The following is a 23,646-nucleotide window of genomic DNA, read 5'->3' on the forward strand; positions in this document are numbered from 1 at the left end:
TTTCTATGTGCATGTACAATATGTACATGTTAATTGGTTATCATTATAGAGAGAGCTCAAACTGAAGAAGAAGGTGATAAAGATGATCCCTCAGTTCATGAAGAGGAGGAGTTGGATGAGCTTATGTCCATGACATCTGATAGACCTTTACCAGCTGCTGCTACTGCCGCCAGTATTGATACTCCCCCTGTAGCTAAGGATGGATTACTGGATATGCCTATACCTAATGGCCATGATAAAGGTACAAAGATTGTACTTTACATGTGCATTAATTGTAAGATTTAATGGTAATTTTTAATAATGCGTGTAGTTTTTTTTTTTGATGAATTATTAAGTGTTTCATACAGGCTTGGGGCGAGTACTTTGGTACTCGTACTTAAGCATGCTTAAGCACAAGTTTGAAAGTACTCGGTATTTACTCAAGTACTTTTGAACAAAAATTACAAATACTCGTACTGTACTTAAATACTAGTATGTTTTTAGTGCTTACAAGTACTTTGAAGTACATTTTTCGATGCAATGCTAATGTGTTGATATAATAAATACTAGCTAGTGTAAACCACATATATTTACCTCCTGTGGGTCCCATACTATGACATTGGTCAGTTTGGATTTGAAAAGTTCATAAGATGTAATAACTGTCTGATTTAATTTATTAATTTTAAAACTAACTTATTAATTATTTGGGTGTGGTCAAGTGCTTAAGTAGTACTTAAGTACTGCAATAGAGTACTCGTACTCATACTGAATACAATTGTAAAAATGAGGGATTTGTACTCGTACTCATTTTAAAAATCTAACAGGTACTTGTAATGTACTTAAATACTTTTTAAAGTACTTCGCCCCAAGCCTGTGTACATGTATATCAAAATACAAAATACATGTATATATTAAGTAATACTAGATGTATGTTCACTATCTTTTACATGTACAGTAATGCGTACATGTACATTGTAAACATTATTAATTAAATTTAAAGTTGCTTGAAAATCGGGCCCAAGTCTCTATACTATAGTAAGGGTCGTGTGCCAAATTTCTTCAAAAACGAAAAGCAAAAAAATTTCAATTTTTATAAATTTTCCTAATAAATAAAGATATTTTTACATCGCATAGCAAGTTTGAGCTCATTCCGATCAAAATTAGATTTTTTACAAATTTTGAAAGTTACTTTAAAATCGGGCAAAAGTCCCTGTACTACAGTACAGGGTCATTGGCCAAATTTCGCCAAAAATGACTAGGAGAGAATACTTCATTTTTATAATTTTTTCTGATACATATACATGTTCTCATGTTATGTAGCAAGTTTGAGCTGATTCCGATGAGAATTAGATTTTCTATGAATTTTAAAAGTTACTCAAAAATTTAATTATCCTATTCTCCTCTCTCTCTCTCTCATTACCTTTGCTGGTCATCTCCAGTAGTGTCTGGTCCTTCTCTTGTATTAGTCTGTGCAGCTGAAATATCTCATCATCTTTAGCTTGCAACTAAAGGGATAAATGTACATGTAATATAAATAGATGAAAATTAAATTAAAAATAGGCAAGTACATGTACATGTACATGTACATACACAAGCATACATACATAAGCATCATTCTTTTATTTCTTTTAAAGAACATGTACTGTACAGTGTATCTTCTACTTCCCTCTACATCAGCCAGGCACATGTACATATACATGTACATGTACATGTGTACATATACATGTACATATACATATACAGGTAATTTATTTTATTCTAAAAGACATGTATCTTTCTCCCTCCCTCTCTCTCCCTCTATCTCTCCCTCCCTCCCTCTTCCTCTCTCCCTCCCCCCTCTCTCTCCCTCCCCCCCTCTCTCTCTCCCTCCTCTTACATCAGCAGTAGCAATATCCAGTTGTCTCCCAGTCTCATCAAGTTGTGTCACAGTCTCTTCAAGGTTCTCATTAAACTGAGCTATCTGATTCTCTAGTTCTCTGTTCTTTGCTCTCTCCAGCTCCAGCTCCAGAGTTAGGTTAGTGATCTGAGAATAAGCACCTTCTATGATAACAGCCTCTTGCTCACTGTAGGAATAATAATAATAATAATAATAATAATAATGACTAAAAGAATGTAAAACATTAAGGGGCTATAGTTTACTGACGTACATATACATGTACATGTACATGTATTTAAAATTATAGTGAGATATGATTTTTGGGTAAATTTGCATTTTGCAAGAACTGTATTCACATACAAGTACAAGCAAAAAGTACATGTAAAATTGTATATGCAAATTACACTACAATACATGTAGTTATACATGTACATGTATATAAGCTACATGTACATGTAGACCCACCTTCCTTCAGGCAGTCCTATGTTCCTCCTGGTCTCTCCTGTTAACTTGTTCAAATAAAAGCCACCAACTTTAGGAGTACTCAGATACAACCACTCAGACTGGAATAATAAAGAGAAACACCATTATATACACTGTACATGTACATATGTTGTACAGTATAGCGGGAAATTCTGGAGAGGATTAAATTTGGCAAATATGGTACTTTAATAGCGATTCGCCAAAATAAAATCTGCCATTTTGAGCCATTATACACATGCTCAATGGCACGTGGCCACAAATTTGCCAAATTAAAATTCGCCAATCACCAAAATTTAGCAATTCGCCAAATTTAACTCCCTCCAAAATTTCTCACTATACGGCAGTTAATGTACATGTACATGTTACTAAAGCATGTATTATTCATACCTGTGATTGATCTGTTTTCTGATATATCTTGAGTATGGTTTCCTTCCCTATTGGTTTGAATTGTTCATAATTCATTTCACTACTGGAGACACTGTCCAATAGAGAACTGATACTAGTAATCTGGACATCATCGATATCAGACCTGCTCTTTAATATCTAATAATAATAATAATAATAATAATAATAATGATGATAAGTAAAACCTATTAGTTCCATTGTCACAAAATCTGTGACAAGCAAAAAACCCATTAGTTCCATTGTCACAAAATCTGTGACAAGCAAAAAACCCATTAGTTCCATTGTCACAAAATTCGTGACAAGCAAAAACCCATTAGTTCCATTGTCACAAAATCCGTGACAATGTTGTTGTTATTATTATTATTATTATTATTATTATTATTATTATTATTTTACTTCAATAAATGATTCTTTAGTTATGACGCCTTTTCCCTCAGTGTCTGCTGATTTAAATAAATCACGAATGACCTCCTCAAACAGATCCATACCATCTTCAGCATGATCACTAGAAGAGGAGGGAGAGAGAGAGGGAGGAATAAGAGGACACACACATGTACATGTACATGTACGTGCAGTACACGTAGCAATAAAAAGAGAATAATTTTCATTTTGATTCACTTACATTACTTCACCAGTTTTCTTATTATATACGACTTTAGTTCCATCCAGACCTTCCAATTCAACCCAATTAGCCTGAGGAAAGATGAGTACATGTACAGTATAGATGTGAATAACATGCAAAATTGGTTTACATGTACATGTATATCAAAGTTATTTTGAGGGACTAAATTGTTACCAATATTATATATGTAGTTTGCTATTTCACAAAGTTCCTAATACAAAGTTTTGCATTAAATAAATGATATAATTCTAATCACTAGCTACATGTATATTACTGTACTTACTTTACTATCAGGTTTGTTGCTGTACAGGTATGATATGATCCTGTGAGTGTTAGTAGCCAGTGTAGTGTAGTCAACCAACTGCTGCTCATTAGTATCAATCACTGACTGTAGCAATGGAAGATCATCCTCTGGTAACTGGAGGCCAAGCTCAGGAATATAAAACACCTAATAATAATAATAAATAATAATAACAAAATAATAATAATAATAACAACAATAATAATAGCAATAAATAATTTAACATGTACATGTATACTTATACCATATAGTGAGTAATTTTGGAGGGGACAAATTTTGGTTAATTTGGCAATTTGATAACCATTTTGCAAAATTAAAACCAGCCATTTTGAACCATTATAATATGTACATACTCAATGGCACATGGCTCACAAAATTCACCAAATTAAAACCCACCAATCATCAAAATTTTACCAATTGGACAAACTTTTACTCCTAAAAAAATTACCCACTATATGGTATCTCTCGAATGCAATTGTAATGCAATACCAAATGCAATGTGTCCATTATAAAGTAGTACAAGTACAGTATTATATGCATAATGTCCATGTACCTGTAATACAGTATCCAGTGGTAGTAGTCCAGTCTGTAGAGGGTCTTGGCTGGTGAAGTAAGGATACACTATCTCTTGTACATATTGTTCAGCAACGCTACCAAACTTTGAAGAGGAGCGACGCTTTAGTTTAGGGACTGCTGTTGATTTCTTTCTCTTGCTCCTCTTCTCTTTCCTTTTCTGTGAGGAGAGGGAGTGTCTGTCACCTTCCACTGGTCTATTGCTATGGGACGAGTGGCTTGAGTCATGTCTTGAACCTGCTGCATCTTGTTGTATAGTACTGGACTCTAATGAAAGGGGAGAGAGAGAGAGAGAATTAATAATAATTTAATACTGTATTGGGCAAAATTTTTGAGGGTTGTAAATTCCGCTGATATGCCTAAAAATCTATTTTGCAGATTTAATTTTCCCAAATTTATGCCGTCTGCCATCTTTTACCGTAATAATTTGATTTTCATGGAAGTATTTTTTGCAAATCTTTAAAAAATTGGGAAATCCACAAAATTTAAAAACCCTCACAAATTTTGCACTATATAGTACATGTATATACATGTACTTTATTCCTTACCTTTATCTTCATTAGCTCCAGTGGTCTCCTCTCCACTAGTGGTGGTAGTGCCAGCAGTATCAGTCACCAGTTCTTCTTTTTGTTCTTTATCTCCTTCTCCTCCTTCAGCTGGACCAGTAATGGCTGCCACTGGTTGGGGTACAGGATCCTCTAATGGCTGCTGCTCTAATGGTTGCTGCTGTTGCTGCTCTGTCTCTTTCTCCTTTTCTTCTTTTATCTCTCCTTCAGCTAAAGATGTGCAAACATCAATTATAAATATAATGATCATCAAGGAATAATTATCATTATCACAATTGTATTAATTTTCGTATCAGCACAATTACATGTACTGTACATGTAAATATATGAAACAAAAGCATCATTTAAAAGAAGAAACCTCTTATTGCAAATAAGCTTTTAGTCATAATTTCATGCTTTTAAAAACGTGAATTAAGCTCCATAAAATTAGGTATTCTGATACTATAGTACAATAAAATTGGCAGCTTAATTTTTGTCACTATACCTTCATCATTCTTCCCAGTAGTGTCTCCTCCAACCTCTTCTATAGGGAGCTGTTCTTCATTCTCTCTCTGTTCGTCAGCACCAGCAGGAACAGTCTCACTATCCTGTACATGTGTCAAACAGTAAAAGGGTGTGGCTCATTATCACTTGAAACACTACAAGTACATGTATCTTTTACCGCTGGTTTCTCTTCTTCTGTCGCTTGAATATCTTGTTCTTTATTCTCTTCTTCTTTTGCTGTTGCCGTCTCAACGGGCTCCGCCATTGCCTTTCACAGTACTAGCGGATTTGGAAAAGATTGATAGAAAGAATCGTTACTATGGTAACGAGAGAATCACGTGATCCAACAAACCACGCCTATTTATAGACCGCACCTTTATTTATAACTTTAAATAATAGTTAACTAACAAACTCTAATGATTTAATTTTTATTTTAAGTTTTTAACTCCGTAGTCCGTACAAGATTTTCACACGAAAACCTTCTCCTTCACCAGTTCTTGTTGTATCCTTCCTTTACTAACTCTCGTCTCTCATTGATGGGTTCATGGCCCTCCATGAGGTCAAACTTTGCTTATTAGGGGTCAGTCTCTCTCTATCTCTCATTGTTACCTCATTTTTATGACCCTTTACCCTCCCTCCCTCCCCCCTCTCTTCCTCTCTCTCTCTCTCTTTTTTCTTTTCAGGAGTCAGGAGTTGGTAAGACCTGTATTGTAAACCGGTTTGTCTCTGACGTGTTTTCAGACAAGGAGCCGTTGACTGTTGGGTAAGCGAAACAATTATAAAAGAACACAGTAAATATAATAATGCAATTATATAATAAGTAACACATTATTGTATCACAAGGAGAGAAGTCAAGAGAATTCAAGTGTTAAATAGTTGAATTTTAATCCACTTACAGTTATTGATTGAAGTGACCCCAAGTACACGTATTATGCATGCAAGATCTACTAGTACACTAGATCTACTCTACTAGTGTAGTGTGTACTATATAGTCAATTAGTCATACATCTATAGTCATTGTAATGAACTCTACATTTACTCCAGTAGTATTGGCTTAAGAACTTAGTATATTGTACATGTATAACTGTTAAAGAATAATTAATAATATCTTGGTATATACTTTTTAGTACTTTTAGTCAGCTCTAGCTTGCTGAAGTGCTATTATGTGTTCAAGGTATAAATAGAATTGTATTGCGTTAATTATAAAATATTTCATTTAAGTTACACGATGATTTATCATCTTTCAATCTTAGCATTCCTGGGCAAATGTTTTTGTGGTTTGGTTCATAATTGGATCAGGTGTGTTTGTATACAATGAGTGTTGTTTTAGGTTGATAAGAAAAAGTGTTGGAGTACATCCTGTACATATATGTATCGGAGAGTGAGAAGGGGGAGAGGGGGAGGGAGAGAGAGAGAGGGGGAGGGAGGGAGGGAGGGAGGGAGGGAGGGAGAGAGAGAAAGAGAAGGAGGGAGGGATGGAAGGAGAGAGAGAGGGAGGGAGGGAGAGACAGAGAGAGGGAGGGAGAGAGAGAGGGAAAGGGAGATCTTATTAGCAAAGCAGAAGTTATAGTTTCTTTGTTCCTGTCAATATTTATTTTGTACATGTACATGTACACATAGTTCAGGGTATTTAGACAAACTCACAAAGTCTTTATCATGTGAAGACAACCTTATACCTGTTTCCTTGTTATTATATTCATTATTATCATTATTATTATTATTATTATTATTGTTATTATTAATTCTAGCTTATTATTATAGTACGTATTATTAATTAAAACCTACATTTAAATGCATGTAAACATTATTATTATTGTTATTATTGTTATTTATTATTATTTATTATTGCTGGACTCATGTCTCTCCTGTTATCATTATCTAGTGCTGCATTTTCAACAAAGACCATTCAAGTTAATGATCACTCCATATTGTTCCAGATATGGGACACAGCAGGACAGGAAAAGGTATCATAAACTTTCATTCACTAAATAGAAAACATCACTATTGTGTGATACATGTACATATAATTATAAGTAATTTTTAATTAGAATTTTGGGTTATATTTGTTTTTTTTGAAACAGCCATTTTAAAAAAATACCCTGTACTATAATAGCCCATGCTTATTAGAAAAAAATGGCTCCGAATTCTCCCCAAATTTTTATTACATTTTCTGATGCATATTGATGTCCTTATGTTGCATAGAAAGTTTGAGTTGATTTTGACTAAAAGTTTTTGAGATAGCAGCAATTTTTTGGACTATAGCCCATTAATTCCCTTAAGATTTATATACACACATGTATTAAATTAGTATTATATTCCCATACTACATTCCTCTTCCTGTATAGTATCGTGGATTGGCTCCAATGTATTACAGAGGTTCAGCTGCTGCAGTTGTAGTCTATGACATTACTAACCTGGTAATTAATATAATATACTTTACATGCATGTGCATGTACATGTACATATACATGTACATGTAGTACATTTCAGTCACATATACATGTATCTCTGTGAAAGTTTTAAGTTTCATCATCGAAATAGCTTTGAGCTTTTACACTATATATACATTCTTATAACGATAATAAATTAATAATAATAATAAATTTATTATTATTATTATTTGTAGAAGAGTTTCATTGAGATGCAGAGCTGGATTCAGGAGCTGAGACAGTTAGGACCACCAAACCTTGTGCTGGCTATTGCTGGCAATAAACTAGACATATCAGAATCAAGACAGGTTAGAGCCCCAGACACAATAAAGACTAGGAGCTGTTTACATGTAACTTTGAAGAATCACTTAGAAAATGGCCCATTGATGTCCTTATGCTGTGTAGAAGTTTGAGCTGATTCTGACTTCAATTTTTCAAGTTATGGCCATTTTTAAAAATGGGCGATTTTCGGAAAATACCCAAGGCTATAGCCCATGGTTTTTCCAAAAAATCGCTTGAAATCACCACAAATTTTTATTACATTTTCTGATACATATTGATGTCCTTATGCTGTGTAGAAAGTTTGAGCTGATTCCGACTTTAATTTTTTAAGTTATGGCCATTTTTAAGAAGATGCCAAAATTCTGAAAAATACCCAAGGCTATTATAGCCCATGGTTTTTTTGAAAAATGGCTCCAAAATCACCGCAAATTTTTATTACATTTTCTGATACATATTGATGTCCTTATGCTTTGTAGAAAGTTTGAGGTGATTCCGACTTGAATTTTTAAAGTTATGGCCATTTTAAGAAAACGTCAAAATTCTAAAAAATACCCAAAGGCTCTAGCTTTGGGTATTTTTTAGCCCATGGTTTTTTCCAAAAAATGACTCTGAAATCACCACAAATTTTTACTACATTTTCTGATACATATTGATGTTCTTATGCTGTGTAGAAAGTTTGAGCTGATTCCAACTTCAATTTTTAAAGTTATGGCCATTTTAAGAAAACGTCAAAATTCTAAAAAATACCCAAGGCTATAGCCCATGGTTTTTTCCAAAAAATGGCTCCAAAATCACCACAAATTTTTATTACGTTTTCTGATACATATTGATTGATGTCCTAGTGCTGTGTAGAAAGTTTGGGCTAATTCCGACTTCAATTTTTCAAGTTATGGCCATTTTTAAGAAAATGTCCAAATTCTGAAAAATACCCAAGGCTATAGCCCATGGTTTTTTCCAAAAAATAGCTTTGAAATCACAAATTTTTATTACATTTTCTGATACATATTGATGTCATTATGCTGCGTAGAAAGTTTGAGCTGATTCCGACTTCAATTTTTCAAGTTATGGCCATTTTAAGAAAATGTCAAAATTCTGAAAAATACCCAAGGCTATTATAGCCCATGGTTTTTTTGAAAGATGGCTCCAAAATCACCACAAATTTTTATTATATTTTCTGATGTATATTGACATAAGAATATCATGCAACACCAGCATAATATGCATATGCAAATTCATGTACATGTACATGTGTAAATGATCAGTCATGTACACTAAATTACACTTTGAAAACTTGCCACCATAATATAGTGAATAATAGAGACTAGGAGTGAATTTGCATACCTAGTGTAATGTACATATATTCACTTCATTAGGTTACTGCTTCAAAAGGTGAAGAATATGCTAAATCAGTGAATGCCATATTCATGGAGTGCAGTGCCAAAGATGACACCAATGTAAAGGACCTATTCTCTAGAATAGGTTAGAGTACATGTACATGTAGTAATTTAAACATGTATTTAATCTCTCTCTCTTTCCCTCTCTCTCTAGCTGATACTATACCATTAGATAAACTAAATGTCGATTTAAAACTCGGTACGGTCAAATTAAACAGAAAATCTGGACACTCAAGCTCAGGTTGTTCCTGTTAAAATGAGAAGCACACACGAATAATTTATCACACATCCAGAGAGAAAGGATATCATATCTTATTAAATGCATCAATTCAACATCACTACTCACCAGCTGGTACATATAGTCCGTTATATGGAGCAGCTGTGGATTAACGTTTGTGTATGGAGTGACACGAAAGCAATGATTATAATTAATAGCTCATCAATTTTATTACTTAATAACTATTGTTCTACCATGCCACCTTGTGATTGACCAATCAGATTGCAGTATTGGAGGTCAATTATTTTTCATATTAACCTAGCTCGTAAAAATATAAACCTATCTCATTAAATAATTAATTGATTGGCAGTTTGGTGCTCTACGCTTATGCTCTTATTAGTCCATTTGTCAAGTTTGGTTGATTCTTTACAGGCCTAGCCTGTTAGATATGTTGTATGTATGTCAACTGTGGTCTTATTATCAGCAGCTGGTAGTTGTTTTTCAAGTGTCATGGTAGAAGTTGGTTATACACCTCGGTATCGGTTTCTATGGTATTTATTAACCTCGCGACTGCGTCTCTCGGTTAATAAATACCATAGAAACCTCTACCTCGGTGTATAACCTATACTTATTATTATTATTATTTAGAACAATAATTTTATTATTGCATGGTTCCAATAGCAAACTATATGGTCTACCTTTTATGTACAAGCCTGCTTTTGCAATTTAAGGAGATTCATTTGTGACAAAAATAATTAATGAAAATAAACATTATACAACTATATACTTCCCTTGTTACAACTACAACATCAAAGGTATAGGTACATATACACTACAAAAAACAGTTTAAACAAATTGAGGGCACAACAAAGTCACAAAAGTATAATATAAAGTTCTTTTGGCCGGTAGGCAAATAGCAGGTTCTTAACTATATAGCAGTTTTTACTTTCCTCTTATGTACCCTAGTCCACCTTTCATTTTGTGCTTCATTGTATAAGAATGGATCGTCAGGTGCATTTTCTCTAGCATTAGTACTTACAATGCCATCAGAATTCTGAGAACTCAGAGAAGACTGAGAACTCAGACTGTTGTCTTCTTGTGGAATATTCACCCCACGACGAGAGGCTTCTGCAGGATTATAGCCATCATCACACCGGGTTCTTCCACCAATCACCATCAATGCTGCCCGTGGATTTTTTGCGGTGTTTAATTTATCAAGCGTTTTATTCACCTCTTTCTTTGCGTTAGCTTCTTCCTTAGCTTTTGCAGCTTCTTCCTTCGCTTTTGCAGCTTCTTCCTTAGCAACTTTTTCTTTGGATCTACATTTCTCAATGGCAACTCTCTCTTGACTTTGAATCTTAAACCTTTCAAGCTCCCTATCTTTTTCCCTTTCTTTTGCTTCACTTACATATTTCAGCCTCTCGTGCTCCCTTTTCTTTTCATTTTCTTCATTTTCAATTGTGAGCCTTTTTTCTTCATGCTCCCTTTTTCTTTGGTTTTCTTCAGTTTCAATCTTGAGCCTTTCAAGCTTCCTATCCTTTTCCTTTTCATCTGCTTCGCTTTGCAATCTGAGCTTCTGTTGTCTCTCTTCACTATCCAACTCCAGCTTCCGCTGTTGGTTTTCAGCCCGGGCTTTTGCCTCTGCTAGTAGTCGCCTCACTCCTTCTTCTGCCTTTCTCCTTCCTTCTTCTGCCTCTTGCCGCCTTGCCTCTTCTGCCTTTCTCCTTCCTTCTTCTGCCTCTTGCCGCCTTGCCTCTTCTGCTCGCCTTGCTCGTTCTTCGGCCTGTTGCCTTCCCTCTGCCTCTTGCCTTTCTTGTGCCTGTGTGTTATTATTCCCCATACCTTGCGGCTGTCTTTCTTTACTGACTTCGATTGATTCTGACCGCTGTTGTGATAAGTTACATTCAGCTTTAGACGGTGCTATGATTTAGTGTCAGCATTAATTTTAAGTAGTCAGCATTGGGCTCTCCCATGACTCAGACTTTAATAGATCTATTCCCGGGTGAAACATTCATTTTTGTGAGCCTGCAACATGAAAGCTAAAATTTAAAATGCCCAGAAAACATATTAAGAAAAAATTCACTAATTTTGGGGCTTACAACAAAATTTCAATTTAAAAGTTTTTTGGAAGGAAGATATAAAGCTATGTCATAGTTGGTACATGCTGAAGATTTGGACATCATTTTCAAGAGATATAATATTGAAAGGTAAAATAATAACAATAAAGGTACTATAATAACGTTCATATTTCATTATAGCATCATGTACTCTTGATTATAGCTATAGGAACAAAGAAAGCCAATGCCGGAATATTTGAATGGCTGCAAGTTTTTAAAGTTATAGTAATAAAAGAGTAGTCTAAGCTTCATAATACTCTGTTATGACTACTATAACGTATAGATCTCAAAAGCCTTGACCTATCATGTGAATTTGAAATTCAAACAGCTCCATATAAGGATTCACTGTTGTGATAGGGCAAATGTATCCAGTCAGCTTGTGCAGTAGCTTCTTGTGCCAAGAGAAGAAAGGATGGCTACTGGACCACCAGTACGGTCTGAACCAGAGTTAGATCCACCACAGGAGTTTGTTACAATAATGGATCCTGTCCATGGATCCATACAACTTGATAAATATTTGTTTAAGATTATTGATAGACCAGAATTCCAGAGACTGAGGAAGATCAAGCAATTTGGTGAGTCTAAACTATGTACGACTGATACTAAAATTTTAGGTGGAGTATATTATGTGTATTCTGGTGGAGTCCACACAAGATTTGAGCATTCTATTGGGTAATACACAATACATATTATTTTGTACTTTCTAATTGCATGCAGTGTTTGCTATATTGCTGGTCAACTGGTCGAGGCACTGAACAAGCACTGTCCTCCTAAAGAAGAAAAGCTATCTGAATGGTTCACACCACAAGAGAAGATGTGTGTACAGATTGCTGCATTATGTCATGACATTGGTATGTATCAACACATTGTCTTGTTTAGATTCCTTTTATACTTAGGGCATGGACCTTTCTCTCATGTTTATGATTTCGCTGTCAAAGAATACTACGAAGGATTAAAGGCAGACCAAGAAAAAATAAAGTTTATAACTTTAAATGAAGATGATGATGTTTACCATGAGAACGAACAAAATTTAGGGAAGAAAACATTACCAAAAGTAATTTTTTGATAATAAATATAATGTACATATTATTGAATAGAAAGCAAAACACGAATATAGATCAGCTCTAATTGTCAAACATATAATGAGTAAACTCGAATTCAAAGAACTGGAAAAGAAAAGGACTCCTATATTCAACTTATTCAGGACATGATTACATTCTCTGAGGTACATCTTATATTCTGGTTTCTGTGTGAGTCTTATAACAATCCTGCTCTATTTAATATAGCTGGATATGAACAATGATCATGAAGAAACTATGGTAAAATTTTGGCAAAAGCAAGTACCTTGTAGTGACTGTACTCCAAAAAAATATATCGACAAAAAAGTTATCTTTTTGAAGTTAGTAAAATTATTACATCAAGTGATTGCCATTTCTTAATCTTTATGATGTTAATGGCTTTTAGATTGTTGCTAATGGATTCACTGGTATTGATGTTGATAAAATGGATTATTTTGCTCAGGATGCTCGTAGTGTGGGACTACCTAACAGTTTTGATTGGAGGTATGGCTGAATTTAAAATATGCATTGTCACAATAATGCACTGTTTGACTTATATCAGACGCTTTACACAAACAGCAAAAATTATTTGCGTCAAAGATGAAAGAAATGAAGAATTTCGTCACATTTGTTCAAGAGATAAAGTATAAATATTAATGATTGATTTTTTTTTTATAATTTTATAGGATGCTCCATCTCTTTATGAAATGTTTCATACAAGGACTTTGCTTTACCGTTCTGTATACAGGCACAAGACTGTTATTATAGTGGAAGATTTGTAAGTTTAATAAATTATTATTGTTCAAACCAGCAATGATTTTACTATGTAGAATGAAGGAAGCTTTAAGGAAGGCTAATCATGTCATTCGTGTTAATGGCTACCCTTTGCTTGAATGCTGGAAGAATGTTGATGCATTTCTCACTTTAAACGACACAATTGAGGACTATATACTCCAATTAAGTGACGAAAAATTGGTATGTTAATTCCTACACTATCATTTGTGATTATTTCATTTATATTTTTGCACAGTCTCCTCCATTGCCTCCACCAAATGCACCAGCTACTGAGCTTTTTGATGCTAAAAAAATTTTTGCTAGAATTACTGAAAGGCAACTACCAAAGTTTGTAGGTCGTACAGGAAATGAGTCAAATGATCATAAGAAACTAGCTTGTGATTTTGTCCGTGATAAGGGGCTAGAAATAAATGAGAGCTACTTAAAATCAAAAGTAATTAATTATATTTATAAAAAGCATATTAGTTTGTATTCAAGGAAGCTATTTTTAATTTTGGGAAGAGAGGGGAAGACCCAATTATGTCACATTACTTTTACTATAAAGAGAATCCTGGTATCATGCCCAAACCTTACAAGTTTAAGAAAGAAGAGGTAAAAATATAATCCGTGAATGTATGCATAATGCTTCATTACAGGTGTCTTCATTACTGCCTCATCAATTAGATGAAACACAACTATTGTGGTATTATGACGTGACTGAGCATGATAAGGAATGTACTAGCAATGATGAGGCAAAAACTGGCAGCGCCATCATGGAAATTTTATTAAAATACTTCACCTCTGAGGCAAATAAATAACAATAAAATTTGTGATGTTATCATGTTAAAAATGAATTTTTACATTTTTTAGATTTGAATTTTTTTTAAGATTAATTAACTATTATAACGTTAACTAATATCAAAATGGTTCTGGCAGAAAATCCTAAAATCACAGCTATTTTGAATAAAAACTGTATCATCATCAATCTTAATGTACTATTGATTATTTGGTGTTATAATATACCATATAGTGGGACATTTTGGAGAGAATTAAATTGGGTGAATTTGGCAATTTATAGCCATTCGCCCAAATAGAATTGGCCATTTGAGCCATTTAATGCATGCTCAATGGCACGTGGCCACTAATTTGCCAAATTAAAATTTGCCAATCACCAAATATAGCAATTCGCCAAATTTAAATCCCTCCAAAATTTCCCTCTATACGGTATGTTAATGCATAGTTAAGTGTTGTTTGTAATTCATTACTGAATATGAATATGTTGCATTTAAAATGTACAGAGCATTTCGACTGCAATTTGAGAAACTTTCATTTTGTCATAATATCATTTTTGTGATAAATAAACGTACATGCAATAAAAACTTGTAACATAGAGGTAATTGTAAAAAAATTCATTATAATTGTTGTTGTTGTTGTTTTTAGGTGAGAATATGGTGATGTTCTCAGATGTTGTTTTTAAAGTTTTTTTTGAAATGGCCAATTTTCAAAATTTACCCAAGGCTATATAAAAATGGCTCTGAAATCACCTAAAACTTTTATTAATTTTTTTGATGCATATTGATGTCCTTAAGCTGTGTAGAGAGTTTGAGCTGAATCTGACTTTAATTTTTCAAGTTACAGCCATTTTTAAAATAGCTAATTTTTGAAAAAATACCCAAGGCTATAGCCCATGTTTTCTCTAAAAAATGGCTCCGAAATCACCCAAAATTTTTATTACATTTTTGATACATATTGATGCCCTTAAGCTGTGTAGAGAATTTGAGCTGATTCCGACCAATTTATCGGCATTTTTCAAATAAAAGAGGTAATGCCTATGGATTAAGAATAGATTACACCATTATTTCACTGCTTCAAAAGGTGAAGAATATGCTAAATCAGTGAATGCAATATTCATGGAGTGTAGTGCCAAAGATGACACCAATGTAAAGACCCCAAGTAATTCTTTAGCAATTTAACACAATCAAGTTCTTTATTTAGCTACATGCAGTTATGTTTGCCCTACTGTTTAAATTTTTGTCTTAGTTTATTGGCTATTCATTATAGAATATTAGTATAAAATTTTATTAAAATGTACTTAATTTTCACAAAAATAACTACTAGTCTACTAACACAAATTAAAGTAAATAACACTATACATTTAAAAATAGAAAATTAGTCTATATGAGCAAAAATTCACACAAGAGAGAATTTAATCTCAGCCTCTGTCAGACAAAAATAGAGGGTATTAGTTATATTGACTTGATGGCATCTACTTTCCTCTGTAGTTTAGCATATTCTTTTGGTGCTTCACTGATAAGAAAGGAATCGTCAGGTGCATTTTCTGTAGCATCAGTACTTACAGAAAATGCACCAGAATTCAGTGGAATGTCATTTTCCCAAGTATTCTCCTGTTAGCGTGAAGTGGCTATGCCACCTTGGTAATTTTTGATCACAGCTATTGTAGCCTGTGGATATTTTGTCTTGTTAATTTTGTCGAGTGTTTTATTCATCTCTTTCCTCGTGTTGACAGGGGCTTCTGCTTTAGCTTTTGCAGCTTCAGCCTGAGCAATTTCTGCCAAGGCTTTACTTTTCTCAATGGCAATTTCTGCTTTGCTTTTCTCAATGGCAATTTTCTCTTCACTTTCAATCTTGAGCCTTTCAAGCTTCCTATCTTTTTCCTTTTCTTTTTCTTCATGCTCCCTTTTCTTTTCTTCTTCTTCAATTTTGAGCCTTTCAAGCTCCCTATCTTTTTCCTTTTCTTTTTCTTCACTTTCAATTTTGAGCCTTTCAAGCTCCCTATCTTTTTTCTTTTCTTTTTCTTCATGCTCCCTTTTCTTTTCTTCTTCTTCAATTTTGAGCCTTTCAAGCTCCCTAGCTATCTTTTTCCTTTTCTTTTTCTTCATGCTTCCTTTTTTCTTCTTTTTCTTTTGCTTCACTTTCCATTTTGAGCCTTTCATGCTTCCTTTCTTCTTCTTTTTGTTCAGCTTCTCTTCGCAATTTGAGCTGCAGTTTTCTCTCTTCATGCTCCTTTTCCCGTTTGAGTCTTTCTTTTTCCTCCTGCTGTTTCCGCGCTGCCGCTTGTCTACTCAGTGGCCCTAGCTTCTCGTCTCTCTTTCGCATCTGCTAGATATCTGTCCCTTTCAGCCCTGACTCGCCTCTCTCTTTCTTCTAGACTTTCCTCCTGTCTCTGTGTGTCATTTTGAGCGCCCATCTCTTCTTTTCTTGTCTGTGTTCCTTGCCGAGTAGTCAGTCCCGAGATACGACGGGCCGGGTCATAAATACTCCACGGTAAGTCTTGTCATGTGAGGCAAGCTCAGCTCATGAGATGCAGAACTGGCTTGCAAGGGTCAGGGGCAAATATTCTTTTTATTGTATTCTGTTTATTATTATTTTACTCCTTAATTTATGCAATTTTTATTCTCAATTTTTTATCAAATTTATTGACATCACTGAGTGGCCATCTTCCGCCGCATCCATAATAACAAGAGTAAATAATACTATGCATGTGTACATATCCCTTGTGCTTATTTAAGTCTCTCTCCCACTACAAACTGTATGAAGGTGAAAAAGTTTCTATGGAATCATTTTCTCAACTCTTATAATGTTGACCACCCATGCACCTATCACTTATTATGTCCATGTGATAAATGTTCCCACTCCCCCAAAACTCTTAATTTTTCCTCATTTTAATATTAGGTTCTGTTTTAAATTTAAATTTAATTTTTAATGTAGTGTAATTTAATTTAATCTTAGGCTCTCTGATTCGGTCATTGAGTCCTTCAGAGACACCATCACCAACTTTTGCTTTTTATTTGTTAACTTTGTCTTTGTAAAGTTGTTATTATTATTATTATTATTATTATTATACTGTATAGCTGGTAAATTTGGAGTGGATTAATTTTGACAAATTAGGCCTGCTTAAAACATATCATTTTGTACCATTATTGCCATGACTTGAAAATACCAGCCAAATTAAAACCCACCAATTACTTAGCAATTTGTCAAATTTATTGCCAGTATTACCATTTATACAGTATAACAGAATTTATTGCTAATGGGTCAGTTTAGCTGCTTGCAGGAAACGAATTATTTCATTTGTGATTCTGTAGTGTAGGATTACCCAGCAGTTTTGATTGGAGGTATATAAACTAAACAGTGAAAAGAATTCCTATTATTGTTACAGAAATTTTACACAAACTGCAAAGATCATGAAATGCACCAGTGAAAATGGAGAAATATGACATCACATTATTTAAGAGATAAAGTAAATGATAGATAGTTTTAGTGCATTTATTAATTATTCATTACATGATATAGATCTACTACATTCTTTATGAACTTTTTCATACAAGAAATACCCAGTAATTAATTGAAAATTTCTTTCATAATTATAGTGAATAATAGAGACTAAGAGTGAATTTGTATACATAATGTACATGTATTTCTTCATTAGGTTACTGCTTCCGCAAAAGGTGAAGAATATGCTAAATCAGTGAATGCCATATTCATGGAGTGCAGTGCCAAAGATGACACCAATGTAAAGGACCTATTCTCTAGAATAGGTTAGAATACAATACATGTACATGCAGTAATACTTTATGTAAACATGTATTTAATTTCTCTCCCTCTCTCTCTAGCTGATACTATACCATTAGATAAATTAAATGTCGATTTAAAACTCGGTACAGTCAAATTGAACAGAAAATCTGGACACTCGAGCTCAGGTTGTTCCTGTTGAAATGAGAAGCACAAACAAATAATTTATCACACATCCAGAGAGAAAGGATATCATATCTTATTAAATGCATCAATTCAACATCACTACTCACCAGCTGGTACATATAGTCCGTTATATGGAGCAGCTGTGGATTAACGTTTGTGAATGGAGTGACACAAAAGCAATGATTAATAAATAGCTCATCAATTTTATTACTTAATAACTATTGTTATTATTATTATCATTATTATTATTATTTAGAATTTTAAGTGACAGTACAAGTAGCTGCAGTTGAATACCATAATAGCTGGAAAGTTTCTTGGCCAAAACTTTCGTGGTTTTTGTAGTTTGGAATGACACCACAAAATTAAAAACCATGAATTATTTGCTGGTTAATGAGAGGCATGGAAGCTTCACTGATGATCCATAAAAATATAAACCACAAATAGACCCCATGGCAACCACCAAACCACAAAAGTTTTTTTGTGACAAAACTTTCTGGCTATACATGGTAGTAGATTTAACCAGTGATATTAACTAGGGATACATAGCCCTGATATAAATCATCAGAAAGAGCTGCTGCATATATCATTGTACACATTATTGCCGCATTACGATGACAAAATAGAATTAAAGAGAAAAAGTTTACATGGAAAAGAAAACAATCTCACTATAATTAATGTCAGCATTTTAATAGAAAAACACTCTATCTTTTATGATATTATAGTCACGATATTCTGTGCACATGTCTTTGTCGTCGGTATGTAGATAGAGCTTCATTTTCTTATTAACTAATAACGATTGAAGAATTAGTACTATTCCATCAGATGATATTGAAGTACCTGCTAGATCTAATACTTCTAATGTTGAATTTTTGATTAGTTCAGAAAGATTCAGTGAAATAGCAGAGGTAACAAGAGAATTTCTCTGGAAGCTTAATCCTTTAAGTGTATTGTTTTGCAGCAATACAGTTATAACATCAGTAACTGCTTTGTCAGCAATGGAGCAGTTACAAAGATATAAACCTTCTAGTGATTTGTCATTAGCCAGTAAGTTACATAAAGATGAGATGCAGTCCTGTGTTAGTTGAGTGTCACGTATTGTCAAGGATTTCACATTTTCATTTTCTAATAAAACTGGCAACAGATCACACACAATGTCAGGAGATGATTTCATTATTCTTATGCTATGATGCTTGCTTGTTAATAGAGAAACTACTTCTTGACATTGTATTAAAGATGGAGAGGTCAGTTGAACACCATCATCATACCACCTAATTGCTTTAGGTTTTCCTGAATACATAAACAATTATAATTAATTACTGTATTATCAAGTATAATTCTCTACTATAAAATTTCTAATGGCTAATAAGGCAAGCAACACTTCTTTCTAGTTTTTGTGGATTTTATACTTCAAATATTTTACATTTCAAAAAATTAACACACAAGCTAGACAAAATATAGGAAAAAAGAAATTGCAGATCATGGACGATATCTAATACCCTCAAAATACTCTATAGATTATTAGTACATATAAATATATCTTACCATGTTCTTTTTTTCTAAGTTGATCTAGCAGAACTGAATCTTGTTTAATTATTGATAAAAAAAGACTTGCTCTCTCAACGTTGCTCCTCATCTTTATTTCCTTGATTTTAGGTATGTCAACATTTTCTGTCATTGCATAATGAAATAGTTCAAGTGATTCCAATGTTGACAGTTCACTCTCTTCATCTTTTTTAATATCAATAATATTAACAATTCCCTCTTGATCAGTATCTAATGATCTTGCTAACCACCATTCACTAGTACGCTCTTCCTTGATCTGAAGTTTCTCTCCTTTCTTGATTGAAAGTTGAGTACTATTCCTTGCCTCCCAGTCTCTAATAGCTACATAAACTGGTCCTTTTGGTGGATCCATATATTGTGTAGACTGATCCTTTCCTAAAATACCAGTACTAGTCATTATGTTAATATAATCTAATACATACTAAGAGTAATTAAAGTTTCTTTCAGTTGCTGTATATTCATTAATGATATCTTTTCCTGTAACTGTTCTATCTCCTTTTCTCTTTCAATTAATGTTTTCTCTACTCCAATTAACATTTCTTCTATTCCTAGTCATTTATAATAGTAGTCAAAAATTGGTCACTATTTTTAAAACAATATTAACTCTTGTAACAATTTGTGTATTATTAAATTGCATGTATGAAGGACCAGTATTGGTAAAAACAGAACCACCACAAGTGGGGTAGTTAGAAGTGTCATCTAACTGCCAGTACTGGTAGTTTTTAGACTATACAGTGCACCCACACACTATAGTACTAGTCTTGATCCATGCTCAATCTCATGTAGCCAGACCACACTCTCTGTGGCCACACTCTCCACAGTTTGGCTAAGTAAGACTACTATAGTACAAACAAGATAAACTATAGCTGTTTCATGTTACTGGATATATATACTCGAATGTTAGTTGATTAGTTGATTAGAAGCCTCAGCTTCTAATCAACTAACATTGGAGTGCATACATCCAGTAACTCTTAACATTTTGTATAATTAACTATAACTTGTACAACCAATAATGATACTCTAAACACAGTTGTACTCTATTCTCATTATACAGTATTAAGTATGTCTGTATATATACCTGTTTTGCTTTGAAGAGATGATCGTAAATGATCTATTTCCATTTGCATTGCTTTTGTCATCTTCTTTTTACTCTCTTCCTTCTCAGACTCTAAATAATAAAAATGAATCAATTAAATTATTAGGAACAACAATTCAGCTACATGATGTATTTATTCAAAATTCATGGACATGACAATATTCATAGATATCATGTCTCAAAACATGAATGTCATTATACTTGATATGAGATACCTTTAAATTATCAATAATTATAATTAACAATAATTAGTACAATACCTAATGTGTCTATTGTACCCTTCAATTTAGCATTCTCCTCAAGTAAATCATCTCTTTCACTCTCTACCATCTCGAGTTTCTTCATTAGACTCTTCACCTCCTATCAAATATTAAAGTATACTATTAATTTATATACACATACATTCACTAACCTCATCAATTGCATGTTCATCATACACAGTATAGTAACCAATAGTTAAACTAATCAATCCCATCTCCTTTAGCATATCAACGTTATCTCTAGCTGTCACTAGTAAACTCTCCATCAGATAATGAGGAGCATAACAAGTAACAATGATGGAGTTCCCTTCCTTGATCACTACCACCTCCACTTGATTATCTTGAAATGCTACGCGCAGTAGGGCTCTGATATCGGAGAGAGATCGTTCACTTGGTTTCCAATCCAGAACAAACTTGATCGTCTCACAAGTGAGGAGAGAAGAGGATAATTTCTTAAGCTCACGATCACAAAACATTGTTAATTTGTTCTCACAGAATTCATCCAAGTGTGTCTGATAAGCTAATATCATGTCTCCAGCATCTTGTATTGAGTATTTGTTCACTATAGTCTCCAATAGAGCAACGTTAGTGATAGAACACTCATCCTCAATCACTTCCATTACAACCTTAAAGCGATTGGCTTTTTTCAATCGAGGCTTTAATTCTGGACGACATCTTCGAAGGTAGGTTTTAAGGTGATTCAGAGATGGAATTGATTTTTTAATGAGAGGAGCAATATCATCAAGAAGTGTACCACGCAAATCGCATATTTTGTCAAACTTCTTTTGAAAGCCAGGATTAACTCTAACCTCTAATACACCTATAATATAGTGTAATGACATTGAATTGGGTATAATTGATGTTACTAACCTTGTGGAGTAGCATCAGTATTGGTAGTTACTTGAGTCTCACTACTACTATCTTGTAATTGTCCAGATCCTGTATTTATTATAATAGTCAATGTATATATGTTATATTAGATCATTACTTGAAGATGTTGAAGTACTTGCTTGTTGACAAGATGGCATAACTGTTACTGCTGAAGGATATGACTTCCCTATTGTATTAGAATATAAATAAGTTAAGTGTATTTATAAAACTCTTCATTTACCATATTCCATTATTATATCACTAGCTAAAGACACTGCTTCCTTTGATTTCATTAGAATGCTTGTCAGAGTACATAACTTGCTATGATCTTCAGCTACAGCACTTAATATTAGTAACATTGGATCTCCTACCAATGAACAACCGCAACTCTTCACTTCTGTTAATGTATCCTTAGATATCAATCCCTCTGTATGTAAGAGATCAACTGATTCCTCAGTAAGAACAACTTGAGCTAGTCTACCAATATAACACTGCAATATCTCACTAACAGGATCTGCCACTGTTATAAAGATATAAATGGTAAAATACAATAATAACATTATTACTTGTTTTGCGAATATTATTAGAAACAGCTAATGCATTCATTCCACGGAGTGCATTAGCCAGTGTCTGCCATACAAGAGTATGATCAGAGCCTTCAGTCAACCACTTGGCTAAACACTCCATCAGGCAATTTGAAGGATCTCCTTTATTAGCTGACTCAATAGCTTTCAGTGTGTGATAAGGCAGGCCAAGATTCAATCCAAACTCAAACCATCTTGCTTCAGGAAACTTGTAATGCCTCAAGACTTGTAAAACAAACTTTAACTTGCTAATATCTGTACACAAATTATGTATATCAGTGTATTATAAATAATCTGACTCACCTAATGGGAAATGTGATGGTTTTGAAGCCATTTGAAACTAGTTTAAGTATTGTATACAAGGAGAGGTAAAGGTAAGACGAGAAGACGTGGCATGCACAGCAAATTCCAATAAACTGCATGGGAGGGGCTGATTTAGATCTAACCAGAAAAGTTTTAAAGTTTTTATTGTTAAACTGCCCATTTGTCACTTAAGACTAACGTTTCATGCGTTTCCATACTACATTTCTCTTCCTGTATAGTATCGTGGATTGGCTCCAATGTATTACAGAGGTTCAGCTGACGCAGTTGTAGTCTATGACATCACCAACCTGGTAATTAATATAATAGTATACTTTTAATACATACATGTACAATACATGTACATGTACATATATCTCTGACTCATTTTCAAAAGTTTAAGTTTTCAAATTTTCATCATTGAAATAGCTTTGAGCTTTTACACTATACATTATTATAACGATTATTATTATTATTATTTGTAGAAGAGTTTCATTGAGATGCAGAGCTGGATTCAGGAGCTGAGACAGTTAAGACCATTAAATTTTTCAAGTTACATGTATGGCTAGTTTTTAAGTGGCCAATTTTTGAAAATTACCCAAGGCATAGTTTTTCCAAAAATCAGCTCTAAAATCACCCCAAATTTTTATTACATTTTCTAATACATATTGATGTCCTTATGCTGTGTAGAAAGT

The 23,646-nt window shown here is 33.6% G+C and overlaps 4 protein-coding genes and 1 long non-coding RNA gene across 9 annotated transcripts in view; 3 read left to right on the top strand and 2 right to left on the bottom strand.

Annotated features, from left to right (window-relative positions):
* Positions 1–5,726: 5,726 nt before the first annotated feature.
* On the top strand, positions 5,727–9,723 carry LOC100631672 (ras-related protein Rab-22A-like). The gene is made up of 7 exons (XM_011408490.2): positions 5,727–5,868; positions 5,972–6,051; positions 7,171–7,252; positions 7,634–7,705; positions 7,915–8,025; positions 9,373–9,478; positions 9,548–9,723. Exons 1-7 carry the CDS (start codon positions 5,833–5,835, stop codon positions 9,646–9,648), a joined length of 588 nt encoding a protein of 195 aa, XP_011406792.1. The 5' UTR covers positions 5,727–5,832; the 3' UTR covers positions 9,649–9,723.
* Positions 9,724–10,400: 677 nt separating this feature from the next.
* Positions 10,401–11,811, bottom strand: LOC105314364 (vicilin-like seed storage protein At2g18540). The gene has a single exon (XM_020002173.1). It carries the CDS (start codon positions 11,448–11,450, stop codon positions 10,539–10,541), a length of 912 nt encoding a protein of 303 aa, XP_019857732.1. The 5' UTR covers positions 11,451–11,811; the 3' UTR covers positions 10,401–10,538.
* A 196-nt stretch (positions 11,812–12,007) lies between these two features.
* The window catches only part of LOC100631798 (deoxynucleoside triphosphate triphosphohydrolase SAMHD1), a 15,974-nt gene continuing 4,335 nt past the window's right edge, over positions 12,008–23,646 (top strand). Inside the window, exons 1-3 of one of the 2 annotated variants that reach the window (XM_020002172.1) lie at positions 12,008–12,302; positions 12,342–12,399; positions 12,445–12,578. In XM_020002172.1, coding sequence (XP_019857731.1) covers positions 12,140–12,302; positions 12,342–12,399; positions 12,445–12,578 — 355 coding nt within the window. In that variant the 5' untranslated portion in view covers positions 12,008–12,139. Of the gene's footprint in view, positions 12,400–12,444; positions 12,579–23,646 lie in introns of both variants that reach the window. The other variant, XM_020002171.1, reaches the window with a different exon arrangement.
* On the top strand, positions 18,029–18,369 carry LOC109586007 (uncharacterized). The gene is made up of 2 exons (XR_002186771.1): positions 18,029–18,118; positions 18,194–18,369. It is a non-coding gene; the product is annotated as an uncharacterized LOC109586007 (long non-coding RNA).
* LOC109586006 (uncharacterized) lies at positions 18,889–23,045 on the bottom strand. 4 transcript variants are annotated; one of them, XM_020002169.1, is made up of 11 exons: positions 22,955–23,045; positions 22,634–22,906; positions 22,309–22,587; positions 22,186–22,254; positions 22,068–22,136; positions 21,350–22,017; positions 21,198–21,297; positions 20,920–21,009; positions 20,264–20,368; positions 19,821–20,216; positions 18,889–19,565 (listed from the first exon to the last, which is right to left on the bottom strand). In XM_020002169.1, exons 1-11 carry the CDS (start codon positions 22,983–22,985, stop codon positions 18,964–18,966), a joined length of 2,682 nt encoding a protein of 893 aa, XP_019857728.1. In that variant the 5' UTR covers positions 22,986–23,045; the 3' UTR covers positions 18,889–18,963. The 4 variants fall into 4 exon arrangements, with proteins under 4 accessions (XP_019857728.1, XP_019857727.1, XP_019857726.1 ...); XM_020002168.1 differs by having other exon boundaries at positions 18,889–19,553; positions 20,264–20,389; XM_020002167.1 differs by having other exon boundaries at positions 20,264–20,389.

Source organism: Amphimedon queenslandica, unplaced genomic scaffold, assembly GCF_000090795.2.
Source record: "Amphimedon queenslandica unplaced genomic scaffold, v1.1 AMPQUscaffold_12968, whole genome shotgun sequence".
Lineage (NCBI taxonomy): Eukaryota > Metazoa > Porifera > Demospongiae > Haplosclerida > Niphatidae > Amphimedon > Amphimedon queenslandica.

Excerpts from the sequence above, each read along its gene's own strand:
- LOC100631672 (XM_011408490.2), top strand. The coding sequence starts at position 5,833 with ATGGCCCTCCATGAGGTCAAACTTTGCTTATTAGGG. Across the intron at positions 7,253-7,633 it reads ACACAGCAGGACAGGAAAAG|TATCGTGGATTGGCTCCAAT; the intron begins GTATCATAAACT and ends CTTCCTGTATAG. Across the intron at positions 7,706-7,914 it reads TCTATGACATTACTAACCTG|AAGAGTTTCATTGAGATGCA; the intron begins GTAATTAATATA and ends TATTATTTGTAG.
- LOC105314364 (XM_020002173.1), bottom strand. The coding sequence starts at position 11,450 with ATGGGGAATAATAACACACAGGCACAAGAAAGGCAAGAGGCAGAGGGA.
- LOC109586006 (XM_020002167.1), bottom strand. The coding sequence starts at position 22,985 with ATGGCTTCAAAACCATCACATTTCCCATTAG. Across the intron at positions 22,137-22,185 it reads AAGTACTTCAACATCTTCAA|GATCTGGACAATTACAAGAT; the intron begins GTAATGATCTAA and ends TAATAAATACAG. Across the intron at positions 21,298-21,349 it reads ATGAACATGCAATTGATGAG|GAGGTGAAGAGTCTAATGAA; the intron begins GTTAGTGAATGT and ends AATATTTGATAG.